This window comes from Apis dorsata, unplaced genomic scaffold, assembly GCF_000469605.1.
Source record: "Apis dorsata unplaced genomic scaffold, Apis dorsata 1.3 scaffold_935, whole genome shotgun sequence".
NCBI lineage: Eukaryota > Metazoa > Arthropoda > Insecta > Hymenoptera > Apidae > Apis > Apis dorsata.
The window spans coordinates 141674-163110 of record NW_006264045.1 but is presented as its reverse complement, the minus strand read 5'-3'; the positions used below and the strand labels follow the sequence as shown (position 1 = coordinate 163110).

Below are 21437 nucleotides of genomic sequence, written 5' to 3'. Positions count from 1 at the left end.
GTCCTTTCCTTCTTGACATAATTATAGATTTATTTGATTCTTCAAAGAAAACAATGATCAATGCAAGAAATTGTAGAATATTAAATGGATAATTTGAATTTTAAATTGATTTAATAATCGATTTAATACATTTATTATTAGCATTATTAATATATTGATCAATGTTTCGTAATTCATTTATTTATTAAGTAATATTAGATATATTAAATATATTTTGTTAGAATGTTTTTTGATTTTTAATTTGATCGTTTATCATTGGTTACTATTCTTAATAGGAAGAAGAACGAATGGAAAATTTTATTGATATCATTGTATTGTCGTTAGGTTGCATCGCAAATAAGAGCTTCTTGTCTACTTTAAAACGTATTACATACCTCATGGCGGTGAAAAGTCAAGGGAATCGACGAAGATAACCGCACGCGCTACCGAACGTTATCTCGTTTCCGAGTCGAGTTCGAGGTATTCGAGTCATGATTGCAAAACATCTTATACTTTTCAATTCATAAACTGAAAATCTGTTTGATAAATCACTTTATAAGATTAAAAAAAAAAAATTTCTTACGTTAAAAAATATTTTCATCATTTATTTTTATTTTCCTTGAAAGCTATTTTCCTTTACGAAATAGCTACGGAAATTTATTTGACGTGAATATACTTGATGGCAACATTCTCGTAGATTTACACATCCTATTCGAGCAGTATTTCAGAGAAGTATCTTCGAGGATGCGCATTCGGAACACGTGAAGAGGAAGTCATATAGAAGAAAATATAATATCGACGCAACACGCATCCTTCCTTTCAGTAGATAAATAACGAGGCAATCACGTCCATGAGCCAATGAGCCAAAAGATACCAGGTTTCCGGTGAACGAATGAGCCACGATAAGAAACTTCGTCGCATTCATAAATTATTACATTAGTAAAAACAATGTACACAATTATAAGTTTCTTCTAGCTACTCCATTTGTGTTATTATCAAGAAATTTGCGACAGAATCGATAGCATAGGGCGCCGTAGTTGGCTGGTTACATTCCTGACCTTGATTGCGGCCAACGCACACGCCGAGATGCGACGCAGGTAGGGGATGTGGCGACGACACGGGTAGACGAATATATAGTATGCACGAATCGCTTGAGAATAACATCTCATAGCCCAGGGAAGGCGAGCAAACCTGTGGAGAGCAAGAGGAAGAGGAGGAAATGTATGTAAGTAGAGAGAAACGTAAGAGAGTGGGAGAGAAAGGGGGTGAGTTAGATGTTGAGGAGGGGAGTTCCAGCGTGTCCATCATAACGCATAGAGGGGAGAATAGGAGAACAGTTGGGACGGTTACGGAGAGAAGTAGAGAGTGGAGGGAAGTAGCAAAGAGATCTAGTGGTGGGGGCGTTCGAATCGGACGAGGGAGACGAAGAGAGAGAGAAGAAGCATGGGGGCGGTGGCTGCTCTGCTACGGCCGCCATCACCATCCGTCCCATCCTATAGTAAACTCCGAAGCAGCAGTCCCCAATCTGTCTCCATGTGTGTTAGTTAGGACCGTGTTTTACCGGTGCTTGCTACTCCAAGTTGGTAGTAACACCGACATTTCTGCCTTGCCCGCTCTCTACGATGCCCTAGCATCAGCTCCCGATTACCATCGCACTTCCCTCGTTCCTTTCTTCTCTCCGTCTTTTTCCCGCTATTCTTTCCCTCCAGTCTGCCTCCGTAAGTGTGTATTTTTTGCTTCGGTGCGTGGGAAAACGCGTACGCGAATGAAAAGAATCGGTAGGAAAGGAAAAGGCGGTGGAGGAGGAAGCGGCAGAAGAAGAGCAGCGTATCGCTTTTTGCACAAATCGTTTCCAAGGATATAACTAGTGCACGCTGCTTTCCTCTAGTTTTCGTTGTTCTTTTCGTTTATCCTGGTTTATTAAGAGAGAGTGTAAGTGTAATTAATTAGGAAATCCTTAGTGTATCGCACCATATTATAAATTCGTTCTTCGATACTTATTTGTGTGAATCTGAGCAATTTTTCAAACAACGAACGAGAAGAATCAACACAAAAGGATAATCAAAAGAAGATTTTTTTGTATGGACGCGAAATTAAATAAATCTACATACGATAAAGCATGCTATACTTGAGGATGTAAAAGAAATAAATAAAATTTCATTATCTATTCTTCCGTTTGAAAAATCCTTCAAAAAATCTCAAGATTGTCGTAATTATCGACCTTTGACATATACGACGAAACGGACATCGAAAATCCAACAAGGCTAAAACGCGTCCCACCCAATCGGTTCTCTCGAATCATCGTCGTGGAATCGTCACTTATCGGACGAGGGGAACGAAGGAACGAATGAACTATCCGTGGACCTCAGCGCTGCCGCCCGCTGGAATTTCTCCTGTCGTCGTCTGCACATAACCTCTCTCTTTCCCTCATCTTTTGGCTGCTCTCTTCACCACCTCTCACCTCTGTCCCTATTATCACTTTATCGCTCCTTTTCTGTCTCTTCCATATTTAACACTTGGCTTATTCGTCTATTTCGCATCAAAGAGAAGAAACGTGATCAACATTCCTGTGTTTCGTTGAACTCGTTGTGCGCGCGGTGATACGATTGCTTTTAACGATTGCGGTCGCAACAAATGCTGATCATTTGTGCTTGTCATATGATTTAAGCCGTTCGCCGGCATGTGGATATCTGAATACCGATACTCAATCATCGGTGACGAAGACGCAATGATAATATTCACTTGATTCTTATATATACGAAGCAGCCGGTCATAACTGTACGTAACCTAAAAGCAAATGAAAGACAGAACAAGAGATGACATTAAACAAATGTGCACTGGAACGGTGGATGTGAAATAACATTTGGATTTGTTGTTTCGAAAGCACACGACGCATCGTGCTGACTATTTTTCTCTGTTGTTTCATCATTAAACTGTTGCACGAACGGACGTTAAGACCTGTATTTCGTATCTATGTTCTCCAATACGAGACCAGGCGATTATCGTTACTTCGTATCGACAACTTATTTATCGGTCGATTCAACAGAAAAACGGAAAGTAGTAGTACAACCATGCGTTGCTGTACCTTGATACGTCACAGATCACGCTGGACGAACTCTTGAGCGGGATCGCAAGACGTGCTGCGGCTATAGAATTATTCAACCTGGCGGAATCGTCGAAGAAACGCAAGACGTACCTCTGGGAGCATTGGCTCGCGCTCACGCGAATATGAGCATGACTCTCGTCCGGAATACGTTCAAAGGTAAACTTTTATTCTCTTTGTAACTGTTATTCTCTATACGCGCATATAGAATACATATTTTCGCGATTTATATTAATAGCAATTCTTTTGAAATTAACTTATAAATAAATACTGATTTTTATTATGATATGTGAATATTTAGTTATTTTATAAAATAAAAAATTAAAAATTATATAAATCAAATTTGTATACATTAAAATATATGTCTTAGTTTCATAATATTGTTTTTATATTTTCATGCAAAAAGATATATATAAAACAACAATGTTTAAATATTTTACTTTGATCATATGATATATTTTTGTTAACATAATTAATATGTTTACTTTTCGATTATATTAACGTTAGATTATTTTGTATCGATTTTCATTGATAATAAAATTTCTCTTTACAAATTTATAAAGTCGAAAACATACACGTGATTTCTTCGTGTAGTTATTCATAAATATGCAATGTACATGCATGCGCGCACATAGTCGAATATGTTGTGTTTAATATACGCGTGCATTCTACGCATGCGCATTACATTCATGAAAACTATTTTTCAATGAAATGACATATAATAGAAATATTTATATAAATTTCAAGAAATTAATATATCATTCTATTAAATATATCTAAATCTGTATTAAATAAATTATGATTTATATACAAGATTAATTATTTAATAACATTGCTATACGTTTGTATTTCAATAGAAAAAAAAAATAAAAATTAATATAGTAGTGATATAAATCAATTTATTCTTTAATAAAATTTTTATATAATTCAATCATAAACTTTATTATTTAATAAATATTTCTGAAAATAAATTTCTACAAATAATTGTAGAAATTTGAAACATGTCATTAGAGAATAGCATTCAATGTTAAATGTCACACGTGTATTTTAACCTTAAATGCAGTGACTGTATTTTTATCTAGAGAAAAATATTTTTTTTTATTGAAATCGAGAGGTTTCGTAATTTTGCATTGATTCGTGGACATTTTTTATCGCGTTTTGCCATTGGCGTCGCGTCACCTAACGATGAGCTCTGATTTTTTCGTGATTCATGCCGGTAGAGCTTGTGTATGTGTATGTTGATTGAACTTTAGACCCAATCCATACTACTTTCATAACACAAATGTGCGAAATGAATTAAGATATGATCGGTGTGCGACGGCTGTTTGGTTTCAAATATTGTTCTCGTATTTTTGAGTGAGAAGAATCACTTTGAAATTCGATGATTTTTACTCTCCTATTTTCGTAGATCAACAATCATCAATTTTGTTCAAATTCCATATTTATAAATTAGACTAAGCTAATAATTATTATTTCTGTAATAAAAGGATTGAGTTTTATTAAATTGAATTTTTATTTAATTGCTATTTGTAAAAATTCAATATTTATATAGTTATATTTATAATATGGAATATTTGATTCTTTTAAATAAAATTTCATTAGAATTGCTTGAAAATCATATAGATATACGTATTATGTAAATATTAGAATATTTAAACGATTGTCTTTTCAATCATAAATTTGTTCAATCAAAAACTTTTTAACTCGCAGAATACTTAAGCAATTATTTTTGTAACAAAGAACTTCATGTTTCATACATAGTTTGTTTAAATATTGTTCTTTTAATGACGTACAATGACGTATAACAAAATATTTCAAACATTTATTTATAAAACAAAGAGCTTAAAACCTTTCAAACGCTCTTTGAATTCGTAATAGAAAATTCTTCGACAAATTAAATTGAAATTTAATCAATTTACATTATTAATTCTTTGTTAATAACATCTAAAATTCAAAAAATTCAATAAAAACATTCAACAAATAAAGTGAAGTAAAATATTGCAAAGTAAAATATTCCAAAAATAAACGACTCAGACAATGTAAATTATTATAATTGACATAAAAAATTCATTAAGTATTTAGCATAATAAAAATTTTATTTATGTAAATAGGTTTCACATCATTTTAGTTTTTCAAATAAACTAAAATTATTACGCATATTTATATGTAAAATGTTAAAAAATAATTATACAGATAACATTTTATTTAACTAGAAATTAAATTATTTAACAATGATTATTTTACTATAAAACATAAATAACTTATTTCTAATAAAAAATAAGAATAATAATTCAGTTGAAACTGATTAAATTAGGTATTTTTTATTTTCATTTCAAATAAAATTCGTATTCAAGTTTAGAACAAAAATTAAGTTTTTGTATTGATTTGTGGAAATTTTTTTCATTTGAAAATCAATATCTTAAAGTCAAGAAAGTCTCAATTTGAGTGTTATTACGACGATAAAAAATGTATTGTATTTCCCGTGGCGTCTTGCCAATCACACAAGAAACAAACGAAGTATCCTCTATGATGGTCCAATTTAAATGAACTTATGAACGATATCGATAATCAAATCTATCTCAACCTCATCGCTAGAAATTTGACACTTAAAAAAGATTAAGATCAATCACTTCTTTAAGAATTATCGTGCTTGATATAATGGCAATTATTAGACGAATCGGCTTCCAATCGGCTTGAAACGTGGAAAAATATTTATCTATTCGGCTCTTGGAAGCTCTATTTTTGAGAGCGGAAAAAGAGTAGAATATATCGCGTTCTAAAAGGATTCCAGCAATGGCCATTCACAATCGATTCTACCGCCCTCGATGAATTGAGGCCGCAACAAAATTGTAGTCTTTGCCGATTTGCTTCTAAGTAAATATTTATCTCGTGCGAATGAACAATCAATCACAAAGTATTTTTTGAAATCTTGTTGATTTTATTTGTTTCAAAGAAAGATTTCTTGATTATTTTGAGATAGATAGAATAATGTAATTTGTACTATTCTTGATATGTATTATTAACAGTTGCCTTTGAAATATTATTATTATTATTATTATTAGGTTATATTAGGTTATGTTATTGCTCTAAATTGATTATAATATGAGAAAATAAATTATGAAAAAATGTTTTATTGAAATGATAATAAGATATGGAATTATGATATCGATATAAATATTAAAAAAATCTTTTTATAATTTTTTTCATAATTTTCAATGATGAAATCTATTTCCTATTTTTCTATGAGAAATCTATTTCCAGACCATCCTTGTATGAAAAATTCTTTTTTGGATCTTTAGAATATATGTAGATATTTATATTTCATAAGAACGCAATGTCCCATTTTCAGATATGTTATGTTTAATTTAACAAATCAAATCATTGTCTGCACATATAAATCAAATTCTCGAAACAAATGCCAAGCCGAAGAAGTTCGCCGAATTTTCCCATTTCGTTTTGAAGATGATTCTTTTGTTTCATCGTAACGCTTATGAAAAGAAAGACAGAACATTATTCTTGTCGACAGATAAGTCGTTCATTTCCCATATTTCACGATGAATGACGTTACTATATCGGTGGCAGTTCGTGTTGTATGCAGTTCACTAAGTCATCTACCCGCGTGTTCTTCAGTCTCTTCTTTCGTTTCCGTTATCTCTTGTTCGCGGTCGGTTATCTCGGTGCCGTTTGTTTCTGTATTTTTCAGCGAAACGCGGACGAATAATCGAGTTGCACGCGCGAACCATCGATGCGATTGCGAAAATGTCTGGTTCCCGTCGCGAACAAAGGAAAACGAGTGATCGTCGTCTTTGAAGGAAAATATAACAATAGTTTTTTGTTCTCTTCTTGTAAATACCATTTTTAAGGAAGAATTGACATTAAATTATTTAATACCGTAGAACACAAACATTATTCAATGTCTTTTTTGTAATTTTTTATTGTAATTTTTTAGATTTTCACTCATATGATGAGATATTGAAAATTATATTTTTGATTAATGAAATACAACGAAAACATTATGTACATTTAATATTTACACTTTAATATTTAATTGCTTTATTTATTATTTATTATACTAATAAATCTTTCACATCTTTGCGTTATTAAATTATTTAAGAAAAAAAAGGAAATTGCATTTAATTTATGTTGAGCAAGTATATATTGATCGAAACATTAATATAATATTTATTATATTATATTTTATCGATATCGTAAATAATAATGACATTATAATATTAAAAGTTAATATTAACATTAAGTTTAAAAATTAATATTAAAGTTATTATACACATTAAAGTTTGATAAAATAAAGTAATAAAATAATAAATAAAGTATAATAATATTAAATCTCAAGAATAATAAATTTTAAAAATATGATATATTTTAATCAATCATAAAAGTTTTTCATATTATTTTATAAGAAAATTCATCCAATTTGTAAATTTTAACGGAAGTTTATAAGTATATAAAACATTAATGAATTATACATTTTTTTTTAAATTTCTTTGAATATATGAAATCAATTTACAAATTTTTATTTTCAAAAAAATCATTTTTTTTATTTTTTGAATATAATTTTACTTGTAATATTTCTCGCAGTGCAACCAGATCTTTTTATTATTTTAAATCTTGCTTTATATAATCATAATATTATATTTAAAAAGAAAAAGATATTGAAAAAAAAACTATAATGTTAATTTCATTTCCTTGAAATGATAATCTATTAAAAGAATTGCTTCATGCTATGTAATCTATCATATTTTATACATTCATAATTTTTTATAATATTATTTTTTATATTTTTTATATTATATTTTATAAAATTATTATTAATTGTGATAACTATACGACAACTTAATTATATATTTTTGATTATATTTTTATAATTCAAAATAGAATATAATTCGAAAAAATATATATATACTTTCTTCATTAAAATAAAGAAAAAAAATGAAAAAAAAATTTTTTGAGATTTAAAGTTAAGTAACATAATAATGATATATTAACGATTTTTAATATATCATTTAATTATCTGATTTGATTAAGTTTACAAAATATATATTAATTTTTGATTAAGCCGAATTATAAATAAATATTTTTAAACATTGTACGCTTAGATACACGCATGCATTTACAAAATTCTCAAACAACAAACGACGATAAAAGAGTAATTAGCTTTATTCGATGGTACGAGGTCGACCGTATAGCTATATTTACTTGCTTGTTTCATTGTAGTTTATACCTTGACGCATTCCATGTCTCGTATGTTTTAAATTAGTTTATTTAGTTTTCTCATTTTTTTTTAAAAATTATTTTAGCAATGATTAACAGTATAATAATGAAAAATAAAATTTAATGATAATTTAAAAAAAATCAACAAAAGTAATTGAAAAGAAAAGAACTTAAATTTTTAATTTCCAATTTGATTAAATGTAAGATTATAAATTTTCTAAAATCTTATTATATATAAGAGAGAAAATTCGATAAAAACACCTATTAATAAAAATATAAATTGACAAAAAGATATTATTATATTGCTTTACATAAGACGCAAAATTGTTTGTAATCTCGAATGAAACGAGAAATTGTGATACACATTACGATAGGTTTCGTGGAAGTCATGGATCGCGAGCAACCAAGTGGCATCAAATTCATTCACGCTATTACAATGTAAAACGATAATATAACGTGACGTAATTATTGTTTTTTTTTCGATAGCAAAGTAACACTATCGTTTCACTCACATTTATGTTGCGTATCTCGTCTCTTTCGATTTGTTTCAACATCGTAAAGAATTTAATTTACAAAATGGAATAATAATAAATTTAAAAAATAGTAAAATAATTCTTTTCTTTAAACTTTCATATTTATCGATATATTTTGATAATTAGAATTAAAGAAAATATCTCTTATTGAGAAAGGATAAAAAAAACTTCATTCACGTTGAAAATGATATTTATTTATATTATATTTAAAATACATTTATATAATGTATTTAAAATACTATTTTATATAAATTAGAAGCGATATATTAAAAGTTAATAATTAAAATATATAAATAAATATTCTCATCAATGGAAAACAACTCTCATAAGAAGAATTTAATGAAAACAACTTAATCTTTAAAAATTTATGATTTATGAAAAGAAAAAATACGGTGTGAATCTTAATAACAAGAAAAGCAATAACAAAGTATATCGATTTGTACATCATAATATCGCAATACGACATTGTTATTATGTTTTAATAATGAAAATATTTTCAATCGGATAATCGTAGTGTCGTCTCGTAATTGCTGCCAATAAACCATTGTTTCTTGATAAACAACTAGTCCATTGAATCATTCGTGACCCGAATTGCACAATTTTGAATGGTTTCCCTCTTTCTTATTATTAGTTGTATTATCCTCGACGATAATCCTGTTCGAATATATCGAGGTTGTATAAATGTTTGTACAAAAATCACGCGAAATATTCAAGAGCACTGATTTATTGAGAATCAATTTTTAAAGAGATGGTGTCTTTGATATCTTGTATGAATGATCAGTCAATAATGAACTGTAGCGAAGTTTTATTCATTTTATTTGGATCATTTATCATATTCGTTGATTTTGACTAATATACATAGTACAGGTTATAATGAGATAGTAAATTAAACTATTAGGAAGCGGTATGATTTCATCGCAGTTAGAATGAATACTTTGCATTTTATTTTAAATTTCTGAAATTTCAAATCATTATCTGATTATAAATCTGTCAAAATATTAGTTTTCACATTCGATTGTAATTTAATTGATTTTACATTTAATTGATTTTACTATCTCAATATATTATGGTTTATATTAATTCATGTTGATAAAATCATGGTCATTCGTTATCGACTTTCAAAATAAGTTCTTCTTGAATGGATTCATCATCCAATGTATTATAAAATTAAAACTGATTTAGGAAAGAGATCGACAAAATAATTTTGATAATTTTATGCTTTACATTTTTTATTAGTTTGGAATGATTATGGAGTTTTCAAACATTTGTTTTGAATTAATTGATGAAATTGATGCAACCGATTGGTCGGCATTTAGCCCACGACCAATTGGTGCGCGCGTTCCATTGATTGGCTCGCGCGTACACAATGCTGTAAAATAACGGTGCCATTTGTGTTGAATCACGAACGTTACTGAAGATTTACAATCGTCGAATCGTTTCTTTTTAAACTGTTCTATTTCCCAACTTCGTTTGGAAATTGCTATTTAATACATACCTATTTAAGACGCGTATTTTATGCTTTTTTGCAATAGATATTTCGATCTTTTGAAGCATTGAGAATTCTTTCGTGTTTGTAGAAATAAATTGATAATGCTTTTATTTGAATCTGGAAAGAAATTAAAATTACAAAATATAATAGATTTAATTTTAGTGAATAATGCAAATAATTCAATTTTGAATTTTGTATATCTAAGTTAAGAAAGAAAATATTAACTCATGATTGAAACAAAATTCGGTATATTTTCATAATTCATAAAAAGTTCAAATATTGAATTCAAATATTCATATCTTTGCATTAAAATGTCTATATTTTTATCAATTTCTGCTGAATTATTCTTATTTATTTCTATTAATTTTTATTCAATTTCCATTAAATTAAATATATTTCAATGTTAAAATACAATATCAAATTTAATTCGACGTAAAATTTTAAATGTTTAGATAAATTCTTAGAATTTTCGTTTAATAGCAAAAACTTAAAAAATAAAATATCGCAATTATAAATCAATTTCAAGAAAAGAATTATTCTTACAATTTTGGCTTATAATCAATTAAAAAAAAAATTGTTTAAATCATAAAAGGAAATTCAAATTCTGAAATAAAAGTATCTAATAAAGCTAACTCCGACAAGATGGCGTAATGTCGACGCGAATGAGCCTAAAAATAAAGAAAATCATCGCAATCATGTTTAACAACCGGTCTTTAAACATACTGTCCAACGATGCGTTAATAGAGCAATCGAGTCGAAGAGCTCGTGTAGGGATCGTTTCTGGTCGGGCACGCGGTGTCGAGCGTCGCCACAAAACTCGTCAAGAAGTGGTTTGAACATTGTGGAAGATGGCGGCCGCGCCCTATCAAGCTCAATGACCTCTCCGACAAATCGTTTACTTCGCACGCGGCAGCGGCGGCGTCAGCGGGATCGCCATGCCGCATCTTCGGCGCCGTGCAAACGCGCCTTTATGGCCTGTGTGTGAACCACGTTGTCCAAGTGACGTAAGCAAGCGCGCCATCCTTCCCCCCTCGATCAAGGTGTTGCCCAAACTCGAAAGTATACCGGGCCCTTTCTCTCTGTTCCTCCTCTATTTCGCTCCCATACGTCGAGTTTCTCCATTATATTTTATTACGTTAGAACTGTAACGTATTGGAATTTTAAAATGTTTTTTTTTTTTTCATTCGATTAAATTGAAGCGTTGCGATATTATGAAATTTTTGTTCTCTATTTCATTTCCGTAACCTCTTGGAACTGTAATTTTTTTAAAACATTCGATTGATTTGTAGTTGCGTTGCGATGTTATGAGATTTTTATCTTCTTTTGTTTGATTTATTTTCGTTTGTTTTGCTATATTTTGTTTCCACAAGTCAAGTTTCTATCGTAGCATTTGTAACCTTGGAACTTTCTGGAACGTTTTTTGTTTCGATTACTATAGTGTTCTAAGATTTTTCGTTCGTCGATTCTATTTTGTATTTATAGGATGAATTGCTTCATTATGGCTTCCGTAACCTTGGATTTGGAACTTTTTAAAATATTATATTTTTTGATTGCATTGTATAATATTATAATGAAATTTTTTTTTTTAATTGTTTCAATAGATTAGATTTTTGGAATTCTTTCAATTTTTTCTGATTCAATTAAATACTTTTTTTCATTGCTATTTTGATTCATACATATTTGTTGGAAAATTTATCTTTACAATTTTAAAAATCGATTTCTTAAGAATTTGTCATCTTTTTCTCATTATATATATATATTTTTTTATATGTTGAATAATGCTATAAATTTTAGGAGATACAAGATATATATCTACATTTATTTGATTAAAATAATATTTTATGATTCTTTATCTCCTTTGTTGTTTTAATTTAAAGCATTATCTATATTATTAATTATCTAAATTGTTATTTTTTAATTGTTTATTTTAAGAATTGATTTGAAATACTTTAAAATGAAAGTAATTATTGAAAACTTATAAAAAACGATTAATGAAACGAATTCCTTATAAAAGCATGACCTCGCTTTCTCCAAGCAGAAAAACATTTATTTATCGCGAAAGTATAGTGATATTGTCATGTCTTCGATCTCGGTTAAACTTTTTGCGGTTCATAAGAAAAATATATTTACATTTTATTTGTATTATTTTCTAGACTTTAAAAACATTAAATAACAAAAAATTCATTCAAAGATTTTAATTAATTATTTTAAAAAAATTATTTTAAATTTATAAAATAATTTTTATAGTTTTTATATTTTATAGATATATTTTATATATATATCTTTTATAGATTTTATAAATAAGAAACAAAAGTTTTCATATATTTTAGTTAACTTAAAACCAACTATCAAGTTATAAAAATTTATAAAAATCCTCCGTTTTTAATGAAACTTTATGTACATATAACATAATGGTTTATATAACGCATAATAGCATACTAGCTTATATAAAATAATATATAAAATATTTTTTTAGCAAAATTTCAAAAAAATTAAATTAATTATAATGAATTTTTTCGTTTTTTAACAAATCCCTATAATTTTATGAATTTTATATTGATAAAAATGGAATAAAACTTAAAATTATAAAATGTTCAGATTTTAGTATTGTATTATTATATTATATAAAATATTCTCAAGCAAAATTGTATTCAAAATATAAAAAAAAATCGAAAGAAACTTGAGAATTAATTTCATTTTTTGAAAATGATATTCCTAAAAATTTATATTATCCATTAAATCCTATATATATATATATAAATTTTCATTAAAATCAAAATTTTTTAATTTGTGAATTTTTTAATAATTTTTTTATAATGAAGGAATTCTTTTTCTCACTTATATTTATATCTTCTAAATTAATACAAGCATTAAACTTTTATACTATCATAATTATATTTTAATATTATCATAGTTTATATTTGTTCAATAAAATTTTATTGAATTTTACATTGTATATAAAATCAATATTTCAATAGAAATATAATTTCTCGTAGAATGAGGAAAGTATTCGGTCTCATTTCCCCTGATAAATACCTTGATGGCAAACCACGTAACTCCGATCTTTAAAAATAGAAACAATGAGACATGCGGTTTTAATACAGCAGTAGACACAGCACATTGTCTAGAGACATCGAACCAGACAGTTTACCGAGGAATTATGAGGGAAATTCGCATGATCGTTAATCGATACATATGTTCTTCTGTTAAATAATTATTGCGCCAAACGTGACTTCTTCGAACCGCTCGTCTCGAATGAGAGAGCACGAAGAGGAATCGCTCTTCTCCACATGACAAATTAGCTCTTTAATTCGTGATGAAAAGTCTGAGGAAAGTTCGATCAAGAATATGTATTTAAGAAAAATTTGTGGAAAATTTAATGCAAAATTATGAAAAGCTTAATGAATCTATTTTTCTCGTAAATTTAAATTAAATTTGATTTAAAATTTGATTAAATTGTAGTTCACAGTTTGATTAACCGAAATTTTATGTTATATTTAATTTAAATGTCGTGATTTGATTAATTAAATAAATTAACATAAAATATAAGAGTAAATATATAAAGTAACATAAAATATAAGATACTTTGGTATTATAATAAGATAAAATCAATGCCGTTACCATTCATAAATTGTTAACTATCCATGTAAAAATAATATTATTATTCAAAAATTTGATAAATTTGATTGCAATATTTGCATTTTGTATTTATACAGAATGTTTTATTATTGATGATATAATTGGACGAGATGTAATTCTATATAATTCTATATAAAAAAATAAATAAATAAAAAAATAAATAAAATAAATCGATAAATTTTTAAATACACGCGAAATTTATTTCTTAATTAAATATAAATGAACTATTGATAAATAATTACTTTACATAATAATAAGCAAAAAATATAAATTAAATTTTTTTTTCATTAATTTCCGAAAAAATTAAATTTTCAAATTGAATTTTTAAATTCAATTTTTAATATTACGCATTACGAAATTAACATTACGATTTCTTTAACTATATATGTTCAATTCTTTCAAAAATATGTAATAAAATTTTATATTTTATTTTTATATATAGAATAATTATCTATTGATAATTCATTCATATCTAATCGAAAAATTTTGCTTGTATTTTTTCAAACATTTTTTTGAAAACCAAATACTTTATTTTTTCACTTTTTATTTTCACTTCCATTCATATTGTATTATCAATTTCAGGATATATATAATTTGGATAATTTTAAATAATTATCATTCACAGAAAATATTTTTTAATTCTTATATGAAATAAAATAAAGATTTTTTAAATGTTTTATTTTATAAATAAGTACAAAACTAATAACAAAAGTAAATATTAATATTTAGTTTAATGAAAATAAAATAAATTGATTTCATCACAAATTTTTTTTCTTAATTTTTTTTATGCAAATTCCTTTAATTAAATTATTTTCAAACAAATCTAAATTTTCGAAAATATTTTTTTCTGTAAATAATAATACAAAACTAGTTAACTTTTTTTACGATATTGGCGATCTAAGATAGTTTTTAATTAATTTTAATTTATAAAAAATTTTTTTCTGATATCATAATTACAGATAAACAAAATTTACAAAAATTAGAAAAAAATATTAATTCATTATTTATAATGTAATATAAAGTATCTAATAAATTTATATTACTAAATATCTATTTTGTATATAAAAATGGTTTATTCTTGTACATATATACAAGTAATGATTATATGTAAAAATAATTTGATTAAATTCTGTTTATTTAAAAGATTCATAATCATAGAAAATGATGATATACGTATTAATCAAAATTTTACATAATAACGGTTTGCCATTTCTGCCGTCTAAAGATGCAGAGAATATTTAAATATCTATTATATTCTCAGGAATGGTATTGAATACGATATAGTGACAAATGAATGAAATCAAATTTAAGAAATATGAATTGTAATTTAATAAGTTAGTATATAATTGTATATCATATAATGTAATTTAATACATTATATTAATATTTATATAATATAATATATTGTAATATATTTATTTAAAAAATATATATTATATATATTATATAATATATTATATTATATAAAATAAAAAAAATAAAAAAATAGAAAATACAATGAATGTATAAGATCATTAATATTATTACTGATAGGAAATGGAAATTTCTTGTATTGACGTTTAAGATCTAGCAAAAAGTTGCGCACAGTGTGCTCCCGTGTTTTGCAATACCGTTCTTAGTGTTCCTTTACTGCGATAAGATAAATGATGCAGTAGTGGCATAGAGCAATGGATCGTGTCGTATTTTGATTGCAAGAAATTTGATCCCGTATCCCTTCGTAGATCTTCTTTTTATAGTTCATTCTTATTATATCCAGCTTTTATATCTCATCATGATTCAAGCATAATATTTATTTAAAAATGGACAATTTTTGTATTCGATATTGCATGATAATTTAATAAATTATCGAACCGATACGTTAAATGTACATTAAAGTATAATGTATATTAAATAAGTTTAATAAATCTATGTGAAACTAGAGTAGATAATATATCTTAGTTTTAAAGAAAAAAATCAATAACATAAATATTTTTAATTCTTTTTTTTTTGAAATTATATTTAATACAATAGGATTTATATTTATGAATTGAAATATCCTACTCCGCAATATGAAAAATTTGTGTTCAAACATGTAATTTCATAATAATTTTATAAATTTGATACTAATTAATAATGATAATAAAATTAATAATTAAATTAATTAAAATTTCTATATATCCCTATATATCCCTTTCTATATATACCTAAAAAACACATAATAAATATAATAAATAAAATGTTATCATAGATATGTACAATATGTATGTCTGTGATATATTTATATCATATATACATATTGCGTTTTTTAAAAATGAAATTAATAAATAATAAAATTAGAAATAAAAATAAAATAATCAAATAAAATTATCATTATTTCTTGTTCCTTTTTTGATTTTTCGATCATAGAAAGAATCATAACAATTATAGGAGAAATTGTATATTGTAATTATAATTTTGATAATAATTAAGAATTTAAGAAAATTTAAGAAAATTAATATTTTATAATTTATAGATATGACTATACAAATATAATGTGATCTTGAGATATAATATTGTAAATTCTTGCAATAAAATATTGGATTTAAATGATTTAAAAGAGTTAATTCCATAGTCTTTAAGGATATGTGTTGATTTATCACAAAAAATAATGACTTAGAAAATTGAATTTTTTATCACACACTGCAAATTATTTAACAATCACAAATATTCTTTAGAAAACTTAATGATCATACTTATTATTTTATCATATTTGTGAATAATTCAAAAATTCATATCTGACGCTTACATGTGTTGCTATTTATATGAGTAAAACAATAATATTTATAAATAATTTAATAAATAATTATTTATAAATAAATAAAACAATAAGAACGTATTATTTAATTTTTCTCTAAATTATAAAATATATTTTTATATAATAAAATGATCTTCATATATGCAAAAAGACTAAAACCGATAATTCAACTTAATTGGTTCAAACTTTTCACCAAAATCAATTTCATCGAAATTATTTATCGCGGTTGAAATTTATTAAGATTACAACTGAGATTTCTTAAAATTCTTAGAAATTCTCGCGACAATTGATCTTGCGGTTGAAAGCTACCCACTTTCCGGAGGTAAGTACTGTGCCATTTTATACGATAATCTCCGGAAGCGTCTGTTGCGGTTTGATAGACAGTAAGTTCTTAAAATTAAACTCTTTGCGTATTATCGTACAATAAATGAAGAAGAATCACAATAAATAAGAAAGGAGAAAGAAAGAAATAAAAATCAGTAACAAATCGCTAAAAATTCAAAAAATATTTTTCAATCCATTCGATATCGACATTGATTTTTTCGCATTGTCTTTTAGTTCTCGTAATCAATCGGCAACAAAAATAATTTCCGCAGAAAAGATGCAAATAATAGGATGATTCGCAAACAAGAAAAATAAGCCATCGTTTTGTGCCTTTGAACAGAGAACTTTTCTACCTTTCAATCATGATCCGTATTCCACTTTTCAACGAATAAAAAAGAAAGAGAATAATGTGTGAATAAAAATAAAATATACCGATTCAAATTGGCGTAGATTCACATATGCCGTGATAAAAGGCGCATTAGAGAGAAGAAAAGGCTTTGATACTTTTGCATAGAACGATGTAACGATATTGTTAAAGCCGTTTACCTGTATTCCAGCCAATCTCTATTTACGATTCTTCTCTGTTCGCGATCGCCAGTTGTGCAAATATCTCGGCCAATCAATGGAGAAACATTGTGCTCTATTTGCGAACGAGTAGTAATAGATGATTATTTTGGCTTTTGTTTTTATTTTAGAGATTTTAGAGATTTGGAGAGTCAATTTGTAAATTGATATACAAATATAGATATTATAGATTGACTAAATAAAAATTATTATTTTAGTAATTTGATAGCAGAGTAATGTAATTAAAAAAGTAATACATAAATTTTTCAATTAGTTTGATTTTTTGTGTAATAAATCATTAATTTTGTTATTGATAAATAATTTTTAAAGATTGATTTATCTTGAGATTTATTTTGTTGTTATCATAATTTTATTGCTGAAATTTTCATTTTTTTTTAAATATATTATTTTTATAAATAATATTATAATTATTTATTGAGACGCTATGAAATGTAGACATCTTTATAATATTAAATTTATCTTATATTTATAATATTAATATTAAATTTATATCTTAAAATACATATTTTATAAAAAGTTAATGGTTCATTTGTTTCATACATATATATTAAATTATTTTATATTTTCTTAGGATTATTCAAATTTATTTAAAATTTTTTAATTAATTTTATGTTACGAAAGAGAAAATAATATTAAAGAAAATAGGGATGAATAATCTAAATATATTATATTTTAATATATTAAAATCTTAATTATTTAATTTTTAATTCCAATTTCAATATTTAATATCTAATCTTAACATTTAAAATAATAATCTTATTATATACAAATAAAAATTCCTTTCATTTTGCATTTAAAATAAAAATATTAAGATTACATTTCAAATTTTGATTGGTATTGCCTATTTAATAGACTATATTATTTAATAGATTATATTACGATTTTACAATATTGCTATTTTGTTGATCGGATAAATTTTCTGTAGATCGAGAAACGATCGAGTTGATCGTCTCGATCTACATGAATCTGAGATTGTGTAATATTACTTACAATTTGTTAGACCAGTTTCTGCATTCCTCTGACGTCATTGATGGCGCATCCTCTTCTTTCGAGGACAGCCGCTGTAAGATACGCATCTGCACGCAGTCTCGATTGCTAGACAGTTCACGCTTAAGATAACGTCCATTTTGGATGGATCGATTCTATCCTATTCGTTTCAAGAAATCTCTGACAGGCGGACTTAATTCTACGACACAGAACATTTATAATTTTTGCGATTGATAGAATTCTCATTTCTCCTGAATAATATATTTGATTATCAATTATTATATAACAAGTTCAGTACTAGTAAATATGAATTAAAATAACATTCAGTAATGCAACTTGATTGAAGAAAAAAATGAAATTATATCAATTCTTTATGAATTTTAAGCTCGCATAATTATCAGAAAAATTTTTCAAATAATATATAAATATTATATATAATATTGATATATATAATTGATATTGCATAGAAAATTAGGATATAAAATAGAATTAAGAAATAGAATTAAGGACATAAAATAGAAAAAAAAAATTTTCCACAAGATTTAAAAATGAATATTTTATCAGTACTAATAACTAAATACTTTAATTTAATTTTTATAAAATTGTAGAATGTAAGTATAAGAAAAATAATAATGAAAAGAAAACTAAGAAAACTAATTTATTTATTATTTTATTAATTTAACAATTCAATATTTTCTTTTAACAAATATAATATTCAAAACAGAATTCAATAATATAAACTTTTGATTGAAAAACAATTACAAATGAAATATTACATTGATACAATACAATGTCAGTTAATCAATATATACAATCTTTAATTCTTTCATATTAATGCTATTTTAGTTATATAATTAGTATATAAGAACGATAATATTCTTATTTTGTGAAATTATAAATAAAACTTGATTATATTTTTGTCTAGTAAAAAATTTATTTAATCATTTTTAAATACTTCTTAGATTGTTTACTCAAATACTTTATCAATGAAAATAATTCTCAAAGCAAAGGAATTATCATTGTCTCAATTTTTTAAAAATGTAACTTATATCATTTTCACATAATTTATATACTCATTTTCAAATGCTCAAATAACTATAATATAATATAATAAATATATTTTATTTCGTTCAGTAAAATAGATTTCAAATTTTACTTTATGTACTTTTATTACTTTTTTTTTAACAAAAAAGGATAGCGAAAAAATATATTTCTTTAATTAACAATTAAATGATAAAAAGGGGTAAAAAAGAATTTTTTATCCTAAAACGAAAGAGAATTAAATAAGTCTTGATAGAGTTAATAAGTTAAAATAATGAAAGATATAATCTTAATGTACAATATATTCATATGCATCAACGACGCAATCGAGCGATTAAAAATATATTAACTTCGCGAATAAAATTTTCGATGAAAGTTATCGGCGAAAAGTAATTATACAAAGATCGCTTATCGTGGATTTCGTAACGATCTTTCGTGCAACGTGATCGTGTGTTCTTTATCATCAGTGGCAGCAGTCATGGAATACGTTGCTTTTCAAAGTGATCCTCGAACGGTACGTATAGGAAGGCAGGAAAGGTCACGGCTCTGACCCATTTCGACGTTTTATCGGCCTACTATGCGAGCAAAGTTCGCATCTCGCGGTGCACGGACTAGTCCGCGCTTCGTGGAACGAGATTACATACTTACGTGACTTCCGTTTTCTCGCCTCTTGTTTTTCCACTCGTACGTGCTGCTCTTTTCTTGTTCTTTATTTTGTTTTGTGGAAAAATTTAAAAAATTTCACTTATTCGTACGCTATAATAAAACAAATGAGTTATAATAATTGTAATAAGGCTTAAAGAAAAAAATAGCAGAAATAATAAAATTTTTACTATTAGCAAATTATGAATAAAATGAAATATGTATATTTGAATATTAATAGCAGAATATTAAATTTGATAAAAACAGATTTTTTATTTCACAATTTACTAAAAAAGAAAAGTTCTTGGAAAAATTAATATTGTATTTTATAGATATAAAAACGTAGTATGTAATTGTATATATCTATTTATTTACTTTCATTATATTACATTTATATATTATATTTTACTTATAAGATAATTATATTTAGATATAACAAAGATTAAACAAAGAGATTTAAAAATTTATAAAAAAAAATTTGAAACGAATCTTTTATTTCGATATATTCAAATCTTCGTAAAATTTATTTTATTAAATACTACCTTAAATTTTCTCCATTTCAATTTTTTTCAATATTTTAAATTTTTAAATTTTCTAAAATAAATCAAGATTACTTTCATTAATATATATCTGCATCATTATTCAATATATTCACTTTCAAATTAATTATTAAAAGATTAATTTTCACTTGTTTCTTTAAATTTCAATTTTCTTAATTTAAATTTCATTTCTAAAAAATGATTCATAATGATTATACAATTATTATATAATTTAAACTATTGATGATTTGTTATAAAGAATGCGCTAATAAAATTTTTGAACTATTCTCATCCGGAAATTAACTCAATGAAAAAAAAATTGTTCTCTCTGTTCAAAGAGTTTGACTCAATGAAATTTTATTTTAGTTAGTGATTTGTTAAATATCAAATTTTCGTTTGCTTAGCATAACAATTTTTCCTGATTCAAACTATTCGTCTATTGATTCTTCGAAATTCTTTTATTTGACAGTTCACATTGATTGCCGAAGAAAATTTGTTTGACTCTGATTTATAATGGAACACAGTTGAAGATATATCAGATAATATTTATATCGATTAAACATTAATTTTAACG

The 21437-nt window shown here is 25.7% G+C and overlaps 1 protein-coding gene across 3 annotated transcripts in view; it reads left to right on the top strand.

Annotated features, from left to right (window-relative positions):
• The first annotated feature begins 2144 nt into the window (after positions 1 to 2144).
• Positions 2145 to 21437, top strand: part of LOC102677026 (zinc finger protein 1) — a 31549-nt gene continuing 12256 nt past the window's right edge. For 2 of the 3 annotated variants that reach the window (XM_006623727.2, XM_006623726.2), the window contains exon 1: positions 2151 to 3241. In XM_006623727.2, coding sequence (XP_006623790.1) covers positions 3208 to 3241 — 34 coding nt within the window. In that variant the 5' untranslated portion in view covers positions 2151 to 3207. Of the gene's footprint in view, positions 3242 to 21437 lie in introns of all 3 variants that reach the window. The other variant, XM_006623728.2, reaches the window with a different exon arrangement.